This window comes from Octodon degus, unplaced genomic scaffold (genome assembly GCF_000260255.1).
Source record: "Octodon degus isolate 3935 unplaced genomic scaffold, OctDeg1.0 scaffold00046, whole genome shotgun sequence".
Classification (NCBI taxonomy): domain Eukaryota; kingdom Metazoa; phylum Chordata; class Mammalia; order Rodentia; family Octodontidae; genus Octodon; species Octodon degus.
Window position 1 is genome coordinate 13,352,147 of NW_004524622.1, and position 12,459 is coordinate 13,364,605.

General features: G+C 38.0%; 1 protein-coding gene across 1 annotated transcript in view; it reads right to left on the minus strand.

Moving 5' to 3' along the window:
• Lipk (lipase family member K) overlaps nucleotides 1-11,801 on the minus strand; it is a 30,969-nt gene extending 19,168 nt beyond the window's left edge. The window contains exons 1-5 of the mRNA XM_004632114.2: nucleotides 11,608-11,801; nucleotides 10,063-10,180; nucleotides 7,976-8,174; nucleotides 6,278-6,387; nucleotides 4,839-4,975 (exon numbers count right to left, since the gene is read on the minus strand). Of these exons, the coding sequence (XP_004632171.2) occupies nucleotides 4,839-4,975; nucleotides 6,278-6,387; nucleotides 7,976-8,174; nucleotides 10,063-10,180; nucleotides 11,608-11,754 (711 nt within the window). The 5' untranslated portion in view covers nucleotides 11,755-11,801. The remainder of the gene's footprint in view (nucleotides 1-4,838; nucleotides 4,976-6,277; nucleotides 6,388-7,975; nucleotides 8,175-10,062; nucleotides 10,181-11,607) is intronic.
• Nucleotides 11,802-12,459: the final 658 nt, after the last annotated feature.

Here is a 12,459-nt window from a genome sequence, read left to right on the forward strand (position 1 = left end):
AAAATCATACACCATGACCAGGTAGGATTCATCCCAGGGATGCAAGGATGGTTCAATATTCGAAAATCTATAAATGTAATACACTATATCAATAGAGTGAAAACTAAAACCACATGATCATCTCCATTGATGCAGAAAAGGCTTTTGACAAAGTCCAACACTCATTCATGCTCAAAGTCCTACAGAAACTTGGAATAGATGGCCTCTACTTCAATCTGGTAAAAGCCATTTATGAAGACCCAACAGCTAACATAATCCTAAATGGAGAAAAACTGAAATATTTTACTCTTACATCTGGTACAAGATAAGCATGTTCTCTATCACCATTCCTATTCAATATAGCCCTAGAATCATTAGCTAGAGTCATTAGAAAAGAGAAAGAAATAAAAGGAATAAGAATAGGTAAAGAAGAAGTTAAATCATCATTATTTGCAGATGACATGATACTGTACTTGGAAGACCCAAAAAACTCCACCAAGAAGCTACTAAAATTAATACAGAAATTCAGTAGCATAGTAGGTTACAAAGTCAATACCCAAAAGTCATTAACATTCCTCTACTCAGATAACAAACACACTGAAAGGGAAATTAGAGAAACAATACCTTTTATAATAGCACCAAGGAAAATGAAATACCTTGGAATTAATATGATTAAGGAAGTCAAAGATCTTTTCAAGGAAAATTACTGTACTCTTAAAAAAGAGATTGTAGAGGATTTCAGAAAATGGAAAGATATTCCATGCTCCTGGATAGGAAGAACCAACATTGTGAGGATAGCCATACTCCCAAAATTTCTGTACAGATTTAATGCAATCCCTATCAAACTACCACCAACATACTCATAGAGGTAGAGAAATCATTCCTAAAATTTATTTGGAACTAGAAAAGACCTAGGATAGCAAAGGCAATCCTGGGCAATAAAGACAAGGCAGGAAGCATTACAATTCTTACTTGAAATTACACTACAAGGATAATGTGATAAAAATCAGCATGGTTTTGGCAAAGAAATAGGCTTGAGGATCAATGGAATAGACTAGAAGATGCTGAAGCTCCCACGAACACATTCAGCCATGTTATCTTTCACAAAGGAGCAAAACATACTCACTGGAAGAAAGATAACCTCTTTAACAAATGGTGCTGGAAAAACTGGCTCTCTACATGCAGAGTACTAAAACTTGACCCAGATCTATCACCATGCACTAGGATAAAGTTAAAATGGACTAAAGATCTAAACATTAAAACAGAGACACTAAATCTCCTGGTAGAGAAAGAAGGAGGAACTCTTGAAGACGTAGGGTAGGCTAAAAGTTCATGAACAAAAATCAAATCGCATGGAAAACCCTTGAAAGAATCAATAACTGGGACCTGCTCTTACTGAGAAGTTTTTTCACATCAAAAGAAATTATCAACAAAGTGAAAAGACAACCCACATATTTGGAAAAAGTCATGAGAAATTAGTACTCAGACAAAGGTCTGCTCTCTGGAATTTATAAAGAACTAGAAAATACTAGGGCCCCAAAATTTAAAAACCCAGTCCAGAAATGGGCATGTGAGATGAACACACACTTCTCAGAGGATGAAATTAAAGAAGCAAAAAATATATGAAAAAATGCTCCACATAACTAGCCATCCATGAAATGCAAATTAAAACAACTTTGAGATATCATCTCACCCCAGAAAGAATGGCAATCATAAAGAAATCAACCAACAACAAATTTTGGAGAGTCTGTGGGGAAAAGGAACCCTTCTCCACCGCTGGTGGGAATGTAGACTGGTGCAACTGTTATGGAAATCAGTGTGGAGACTCCTTAGAAAAGTTGGACTGGAAATCCCATTTCAACCAGCTATTCCTTCATTGGGAATTTTCCTGGGGGATCTGAAAACATCATATCATAGTGATATATGTGTGCCTATGTTTATAGCAGCACAAAAAAATTTGTGATAGCTAAATCTTGGAAACAACAAAGATGGCCATCACCTAAGGAATGGATGAAAAAGATGTGGTATTTTTATACAATGGAGTATTACTCAGCTATAAAGAATGATAAACTTCAAACCTTTATATTGAAGTCGATACCACTTGAAGATATACACATAAGTGAAATAAACCAGACACACATGTGTAAATATCATATAGTTTCCCTAATATAAGAACTCAAAAGAAAAAATACAAATAGAAAGGTATAATACAAGTAAAAGGAAAGCAAGAATTGGAGGACTAATTAAGTGAGGTAAAGGAGAAGAGCTAGGAAACATGACAGTGACAAGCCATACAGTTATATGTAGAAGATGGACAAGGCAATGATCCTGATGATCTCCAGAATATTTTTGTACCTAGCAGCTAATTGGAAAGATTCTCACCCTGACTAACTATATATACTGATACCTGTGAACTAAGCAACTGCACTGAAGATGGCAATTTAATAGTAGGTTCATGCTCGGAGTGCCTGTCATTCTGGTCTGTGGAATATGGGCTGCTTGTCATGACATGCCGGTTGCTGCTGTGCTGTCTCTCAGGTAGATGATTGTTTAAAAAGAAGGGTGTGGTGAATGAAGGCAGGAGATAGGAAAAAGAATGTTGTGGGACTGTCCTGCTTCAAGGATGTATATGGTTAGATTTTTGGACTTAAGTGTAAACATAAGAAGTATATAATTTTTTATGCCTATTTTAAAATATATTCTAATTTTAAATGTTTTTTTCATCATATTCTGTAGGGACTTAAAGTTCAACATATCAGTCAGTACTTGATGAAAGATACCTGTTCCATGTTATGCCTAAGATGTTTGATATTCACACAGATAGTGAGGTTAAGCTTAACAGCCTAGGTTGTATGGTAATAACAGTAAACTTCTCTCCTGGAGGGTTAGCAACCTAAGTTTGCAGACCAAAATTAGAGAAAAAGGAGGGCCACAAGGAAAGCCAACATTTTGGGCCTAGCCTTCCAAGGTCAACTAAGACTCAGGACATATGAGAACTTGTACTGTAATGTCATGTAACTCAGTAGTGTCCCAAATTTTCTGATGAAGTAGATTATGGGGCCAAAGAGGAAAGTGATCGATGATATAGCGTGTGCCCAAGGAGAGTCACACGGAGAGAAAACATTCTTTCAGGCTTTCACAGAGAGCACATTTGCCAGGCAATGGCCGTGACTCATCCACATGGCTGACACTGACAAAGGATCTACAATTTGAGGTACAGGATCTCAAGATAAATCCTGAGGGAATTTCTCTGACCTTATCAGACCTAAAAGCTACAACTCTTGTTGCATAAGTCTTGCTTTATCTTGGTCTTAACCATCCAGCAGAAAAGTATAAAAATGAAGTATAAGAAATAAAGCCATGCTGTTGTGTTGAGCTGTAGGGGACTCGGGTCAACAATTTCTGACATTGCCAGTGAAGCGGAAGACTCAATACTATTATGGACTACTGGACTCTTTTAGAGTATTTTGCTGAGTTTACACACCTATAATATTCAAATAATGGAACTTAGAAAAAAAGGGTTATACAGATGAATGTCCATTTTGTATCTGTGTATTCAAAGCGGTTAGGATAGATATATATAGTTACATTCTCTTAATGAATAGAGGGATTTGTTCTAATGGTGTTTGTAAATAGTATGTCATGTCCGCATCTTGTACAGCAAATAACCACTAGGAAGAATATATGCAATGTATTAATTATTGAAACTCTCCTACCAGTTTGGTTTGAAACTGTCTCATTGCTATTTGTTTCTCAATAAAATTATGGGGAAAAAAAGGACATTCCATGTTCATGGACTAGAAGATTCAACATTGTTAAAATCTCTATACTACCCAAAGAGATCTATAGATTCATTGCCATTTGTATAAAAATATTAATGACATTCTTCATACAACCTGAAAAACTACTACAATTTGTAAAGAACCACAAAATTAAATAACAAAGTATTATTGACCCATAAGAGCAAACCAGAGGATTGCACTATTGAATTTAAAATATACTGCAAATCTGTCATAACTTCTAAACAGCAATTGAAACAAACAACAGAATGAAGAGACAACCTACAGAATGAGAGAAAATACATTCAAAATATATACACCTGACAAAAGATCAATATCAAGAATACCTAAGTAATTCAGCATGATAGCCAAAACCCCAGAGATATGACCATTTTAAAATAAGCAATAGATGAAAAAAAAAAGCAATAGATGTAAATAGTCATTTCTCAAGGAATGACGTGCAAATGGTAAACATGCACAGAGAAATGTTCAGCATCATTCATCATCAGAAAAATGCAAATCAAGGGGGCTGGGGGAATGACTCAGTGGAATAAGTGCTTCCCTGGCAAGCGCGAGGGCCTGAGTTCAATCCCTGGTCCCACAAAAAAAAAAAAAAAAAAAAAAAGCAAATCAAAATCACAATGAGCTGTCACTTCGTTCCAGTAGAGTAAGTAGCTACTATCAAAAGAATAAAATATAAAAAGGGCTGTTAAGGACATAGGGAAAGGGAAACCTTACATTCTTTTAAGAATGTAAATTAGTAGTACAGCCACGATGAATAAGAAAATAGAGGTTCCTTAAATTAAACACACAGACGAACACATTAGCTCTCACTTACGCTGCCTTTGAGGAGTGACACAGGAAGCTTTTAGAGACAGATGAGGACACCAACTTCATCAGAACGAGCTCTCTGAACCTTGCTAATAAGATTGAACATCATCAGCAAGTCAGTGAGGATGCCTCAGGCACCCATCGTCATATTCTCAGATCTTTATAAAATGTCATCTGCCCTCTCTTGAAATTGACAGAAGTGGAGATATGCATCATTAGTTCAGATTTAAATATGAGGAAGTCACATACCTTGATGGCTTCCCTGGAAAATTTTGAAATTTTTTTCAAAGGAGTCTGAGTGTATTTCACAGTGACAACTGGTGCCAATGCAAAAAAAATCTTAATCCTTTTAGCCAGTTCTGGATTTGTAGAGAATGCTATGAAAGCTGAAAGCCAGGAAAGATAGTAGTGCACAGATTTAAACTAGTATTTCATCATTTTATGATAACAAAGCCAACCACATTCAAAATAAAGCAAAACAAATGATACAGAATAATTGCCATTTGTGGGAAGAATTTCTAAATATCCCAAGGGTGGAATTAGCTAATTCAGATTAAAGTTGATTTTCTGTCTCTGGTAGAGCATGTCTACCTATATAGGAAGTACTGACTAGAAGGTTCAGCATCCTCTGTGGATCATGCCTGACTCCTCTCTCAGGACCATCACAGTTTCATCATAGTCTGATGTCAGACCAAACAGCTAGAATCTTGGCTTCGCACTCCCTAGTTGTGTGAAGTTTCCTTTTTCATGAACATCTCAGTGTTCTCAATTGGTAAATGAGGATAGTAAGATCTTTAGATGATGTCTCATACACACACACACACACACACATACACACACAGACACACAGCAATAGTCTCATAGCCATGGGTCACAATGGTCCCCAAAATGTAGTTTGTAGTTTTTAAAAAGAAAAGTAAGAAGGGTGAGGTGCCTCCTGGCATTGCCAATGTGATCTACTCACATTTGGTCTACCCAAAAGCAAACCAAAAGTAGTAAACAGAAGTCACAAGGGTGGGGGAGATAGCTCAGTAGAATAAGCACTTGCCTGGCAAGCACAAGGGCCAGAGTTCAATCCCCAGTTCCGTCAAAAAAAAGAAGTCACAGTGACTGTTAAGGTTTTTTTTTTTTAAATTTTATTTATTTGTGTGTGTGTGTGTGTGTGTGTGTGTGTGTGTGTGTGTGTGTGGCCAGCTCAGCCCACCAGGGGACGGGGCTGGCTGGCATGTGGTGCTGGGGGATTGAACCGCGGTCCCTGATGCTTTGCTAAGCTTGTTCTAAGTAGGTGCTTTAGACCACTGAGCCATCTCACCAGCCCCAGTCACAGTGACTGTTGCATGAAAACATAGTTTTATAATTTTCTGCTTTCTTTCTGCCTTTCTCTAGCCTGTGAGATTTGGAAGGAAACCATGGACACTGTATTTATCTCTGCTAAGCCAGCACACAACCTGTGTTTCACACAACTTGTTTCACAATGCTTGTGGGGTATACAAATGAATAGATGAATATTCTTTCTTTTAGATCTATCTAGAAATCTCTTACTATTATCTTTGTTTTGTTTACTCTTCAGAAACCACCCAGAAAAAATGATTTGCTAATGCAGGTCCCAAGAGACTTCACAGAAAGCATTGATCCTTTCCACAGAGATGGAAGCACTTATATTCAATAGCACATGCCCCAAAACACACCTATGGTGGTCCCCTGGGAGTGGCCCACATAGTAGAGTTGCTCTTGTCCGGTTTTCTCTATGATAAAATCAACTGTGGCTGGAAGGTCATATTTAGCCATCTCATCCAAGCTGGGAAAGAAAAGAAACAATAATTGGAAAAAGCCAATTGGAAATCAGCCCTCTGTGAGGCCTGCAATAGTCAAAAGCATTCATTGCAGATATGGAGATTTTGCTTTTGTTGATATAAGACTAGTGTTAGTATATGATGTTATGCATCTGAGTGACTTCTCAGGCTCAGCAAGAAAGAACAGTTTAAGAAACTTCAGTTAGGTAAATACAATTTATTTTTTCTGTATTTTAGGGAAGGGTCCACAGGGTGTTCAGGGTCTCACTACTAGATCGGACTCATAGTGATTCTCCTATTTACAACCTCTGGAGAGCTAGGATTAAAGGTGTACACCACCATGCCCAGTCTCAATTGCCATCTCAGCACACCCTGGGGGCGGGGCCAGCACAGTAGGCCCAGGGGACTGAACCCCCGCTCCCTGTACCTGCTTACAGGTGCTTCAATCCGCTGAGCTATTTAACCGACCCTCAATACAATTTTTAAGGTCTTACTAATACTTTTCTTGTAGGCTACTCACACTTATTTTTTTTATATTTTATTTGTGTGTGTGTGTGTGTGTGTGTGTGTGTGTGGCCATCTCAGCCCACCAGGGGGCGGGGCTGGCTGGCATGTGGTGCTGGGTGATTGAACCGTGGTCCCTGTGCTTTGCTAAGCTTGTTCTAAGTAGGTGCTTTAGACCAGCCCCTACTCACACTTATTTTAATGCATTAGCAGATGTTATCAATCTCTTCTGAAAAAAAATTCAGTGTTTATCCAAAATACATATTTTCAAGGGCCAGCGAGATAGCTCAGCAGACTAAGCACCTCCTTAGGCAGGTGCAGGGACCAGGGGTTTAATCCCTGACACCACATGTTGTGCTGGCCCTGCCCCCTGGGTACACTAAAACAGTGACCAAGTCCCTGCGTGGTGGCTCACGCCTGCACTCCCAGCACTGGAGAGGCTGAAGACAGGAGGATCACTAAGAGTCCGAGCTGCCCAGTGAGACCCTGCACAAAATACATAAACACACACACACACACACACACACACACACACACACACAAAACAAACCACCTAATCTCAGACCTCAGCCTAGCCTGAAATGAAGCAGAATTTCCAGGAAAGAGCTCTGGTAATCTGTAAATTTATCAATGGCCTCAGGTGCTTGGGACTCAGTGTAGAGCTTAGGAAACACTCAGGGAGTCATCTGGTCCTTTACAATATTACAATGACATAATCGCACCGGGATGTGGAATTAAGAAATACCAACAACTTCCAGAAGACAAGAAGGAGATTAAGGAGCAAGTAGCTTCGCTGGTCTCTAAGACAGGGTTCTTTTACTATGCAAGTGTATGGGTTTTTCCTCTATGACCAAGTGGGTCACATGTCTGAAGCAGACAGCAGCTTTAGGCTCTGCTGAGGGAACCCTCAAGCTCTTAGCCATTCTGAGTTTGGGACATGCCCCCACCAGAAAGGAAGTGAAGCTTGAAAACAGACAGTAATGCAATAATGAGGGCGTCTCTTCAGAGCTTGAATAGAGGAAGAAAGTGGATATTTATGCATGTAAATGAGCAAAGTATACACTTACTTTATTAGCAAGTTTTTCTCACCTGAAGGCCCAGAATTCTGCCGAGGTGGGTGACAATGTCACGTGTTTTCTGGACCAGGTGTTTCCCCGGCTGTTCCCCATCCACACGTCATAACAGTCATCTGCTAGCATGAAAGCCAAACTGCTGTTGGGTAGGTTGCAAATCCAGTCACTGGCAGATGCAACTAAGCCATGCTGCAAGTATACAACAGGCTTTGGAGCTGCAAAGAAAGCAGCGAGAATTTCATGTCTGAACTCCCTCAGAGTCTATGAAAAAATCCTATTTTTTTTTAACTCACTTGTTGTGGTAGAGAACAGAGATTAAGGGATAAAATTTGTTCCCAGGAAAACCTGCAGTCTTTTCTGAGCTCCTTACTTGGGTAAGTACTCTATCTTCTTTACGTTTTATGTTTCTCATTTTCAAAACTGGATTATACAGGATGTGCTGCATAGGTTCTGGAGCCTGCTCGCCCTTGTTCAGAATGAACTTTTTTGTAGTATAGTTAATCTCTCTGTACAACAGACAATGTTTCTTAGGCTAGTCATAAGAAGTCAATAAGTAAATATACAAAAGATCTGCTAATGCAATCAGTATTAGTTTTAATACTATTACTCATATTAATAGCACTTTATTTCTGACAAAAAATCTAGAAAACATTAACATTTTCTCAAAATAATAAAAATGATAATAAAAATTCCATTTGTTGAATGTTTATTGTATCTAAGGTACTCTGATAGATTTTATAGATATTGCTTCATTTTATTTGAATTGTTACAAAGCGAAATACAAGGTTACAAGGAGGATTACATGCAACGCAAAATTGTTAATTCAATCTGAAAATCCTACTTCCTATGTAGAATAAGAATATTTTAACTAAGGAAATGAAATAAGGAAATGAGGATGTGGTTTTGAAAAAGAAAGAAAGCAGAAAAAGATTGATCAGATTTTTCTTCTCCTTTAAAATGGTTTTGATGCTACATCTGTACCTCAGGACATGATGAAAACTTGCTTGTAGGGCTACACTAGGGTTCTCAGACTGAGTAGGCTGGGAGGAATTTCAGAGAGACATCAGCCTTCTAGAAGCAAAGGATTGAGCCTAGATGCTTTATCCATATTTTGGAAAAAGGAGGGAAAAACAAGAGGTATTAACTCTACTAAAGTTAAATACTGCTAAGTAGCTGCCACAGTCCCTAGGCTTTCCCTAAGCTGAGGCTTCCGAGAGCTTATCAGAATACAGATTTCTATTTGGTGCTTTTGACAACTATGTGGCAGAAATGATAGATGAAAAGTTCAGGGAGATTTAAAATATTCTCACCAGTGTTTACAAAAGTAATGGAGTGACTATGGCAAATGGTTAGCTCTGTAGAGTCTGGAACACCATGATATCTCCCTCTCTTAAAATGGATGTATTTTTTTTTAAGCTTTCTGATGTTGAGAGATCTCGTACTGCAATATACCAATGAAGAAAAGGAGCTAAGAAGTGAGACAAGAAAACAAACTGCTTCTACCACCTGGGTCACTTTTTCCCTATACCTAGCAGCCTGCATTATAGGAAGCGAGAAAGGATTATTTAATGAAGTTTAAACATAGAACTAGTAGGGTCATATTTACCTTAAGAAATAACATTGGCTGGTAGAGAAGTGATTGCATGTGGATTAATAGGAGTTAGAAGGCATGGTAGTAGCTGAAGAACCTTTGTCCAAACATATATTTGAGTCTCAATTCTGAGAGTTTTTCAGAATAGAGAGAAATTTAAAAGGTAAAGATGAGAGATCTTGGTGATTAGCAGCACAAAAGAAAGTGAAAGAGAAGATAGTGTCAAGAATGACTCCTAATTTTCTGATTTTCAAAACTGTACAGTGGCGTCAGTTGAGTAAGAACATATTCTCTTTTGTTTTCCATGTTTGGAAGCTGATGATGAGAGACAAAGTGTCTGAAAATCGTTTAAAAAATGAAAGAGTTGTGCAGATTAAATAAAGGCAGAGGTTGGATCTTCCAATTGAAGGAACTTCATCTTATTTCAGAAAAAAAAATTACTCTGCTGCTATGAGGACTTCTAGGTATTTGTGCTTGAAGTACTTTTTCATTTCATAAAAAACTGATCATACCTGTCTTCTCTAGGCATCGTCTTCCATAGGGAATCCTATAAGTTCCAAGGATATAGCCATCTTTTGTCACAATATCATACTTTTCATAAGGATAACCCCAATAGGAAATAATCTGGCTCTAAAACAAGGAAAGAATATGTTTATGACATAATCTTTTACTTCTTAGACAATCATTGCAATATACTACTCTACATTGCATCTTCCTGTTATTTGATCTATGGATAAGATCAGAAAAATACTTGGAAAACTAGGAAGATGGGGGAGGATTCCTGAAACTGTGGCGTGCAGCGACATGGGGAAGGCAGGATGGAATGACCCAACAGTTACGCTTCTACGTAGCAGTTTGCTTAGGAAAGATCTCTGGTTATGTTTGTTGGCCTCATATTTTCATATTATCTCATTCTTAAAAGGTGTTGACAAAAATTATATATGAATGTAATGAGGGGAACTACTGTACCCTTGTGAGTACCTTGTAGCTGGTAAGTGTGATATTACTCACTCTCAGAATCTGGACCAAGAAAGCCAGGCAGAAAAGGCCAGACTGAATAAGATGGCTTGCCACAAATTAACTTTACAGGTGATAAAGTGATGACCAAAACCAAAACCAAAACCAGACCTCATCCTTCCTTCTATCTCATGTTCAAGATTTTCACTGGCTAAGCTAAGGACAGAGAATGAACTCATGGATTAGTAAATGAAATCCCAGCTGTAGATACAAAGGAAGAGAGAAACTGGTGCATATCTGGTGCATGTTGTCATCTGTATCCTGTCTCATTCATCCTTAAAAGGGCCTTTGAGCTGTACCTGTGTTACGGCTAAGAAAACTGTTCAGAAAGATAAGTAACTTGTCTGAGAAAAAGATAAAGACAAGATTGATGACAAAGGAAGTTTAGCTCCAAAGTCTAAATCTTTCTCACAAGATTATGCAATTGTCCATGTCAGGCAGACAGATGCATACATAATTTGGAAGACTACATAGAGCAGTGGTCAAAAGCCCAGATCAGGAAACTTTAAGCCATTGAATTCCTGCTTATCCTCCTATTAGCTATGTCACCGTGAGAATTTCTTAACCTGTTTGTGTTTATTTTACTACTAGAGATAACAATAGAGGAAAAATAATTTTGATTAAGCTACAGAATCAAGTCCTAGTTTATTAGCCAAAGAAGTACACTGGCATACCTCATGAAATTAAAAAAAGGTGCTGTACCAAACGCCTCAAGAGTAACTCAAGAATACAGGGGTCATCAGTACTGGCTTGTGAGTCCTTCTGTTCAGGAACCCCCAACCCTGCTGCTGCCTTCCCCTGCTTCCCCTGCCCCTTCCTGCTACGTGTGAGCTCAACCTGCCAAGAGATTGAATAGGTTTGCTCCACTTTGGACCAGATCTTTCACTTTTTGCATAGAAGCCATGCCTAGCAATAGGGAGGAAGCACAGATTTAGTCACTGGTAGAGTTTTTGAAAATTAGGAACACCCAGTGCATCTAACATCATGATTACTTAATAATGCCTTATGAGAGTAGATTTTTTTCTCAGAATACAGCTTACAATGTTCATATTAGCTTCGGGATTCACGTTCCCTCTGTTCTCATCACAACCATATGTAGATCCCAGAAGAAGCATCCAGCAGGCTGCTGCTAAAATCTGCCACATTTGTAGTTGGCGTGGGAAAGGAAAATTAAGAGTATTTTTCATCAAAGGATGGACAATTACTCTGCAGGAGGCAACTGGTACCGGCTTTGTAGAACACCGCTGTGGGGAGAACAGAAACATATTTCTAGGTTGTGCATTAGCAAGTAATATAGTGAACTACTCAGAACTTACTCCATAAAAAACTTCTGAAATGACAACTTTTTTTTATTAAGAAAACAAACAAAGGAAGGGGAAAAAATTTCGTCTTCAGCAGATAGTGGAACAAACTAAAGAGATAGAGAATGTGTAGAAAAAGAAATAATGGTCAATAATCAAAGCACCTTTAGCATCTCCAGTATCAACCTGGTTGTTTTGCTTTGATTTGTGGTGCTAGAGATTAAACCCATGTATTACACATGCTAGACAAGTGTTTTGATACTGAGCTACACCCTTGCCTGACAGATAAATTGTTTTTGTTTGTCAGTGAAGGTAAGAGCAAGCATTGGCGAAATCTTTATGGAAAGAAAATTATTATACCTTGAAAATTTAAAAATAATTTGTATCTTTCATTCTGTAATTTTATTTCCAGAAATACACCTAAAAGAAAAAAATCTTAATTAAGTAAAATTTTGCCAAATAAAGATTGGTGTGATAAATTATGGATGAAAAAGTAGAATTAATTAAGTAATCAGGCATTATGTGTGATATGCGAAATATACTGCAAAATATTAAGAGAAATTAGACTGTAAATTGTGCATTTATTTTGTG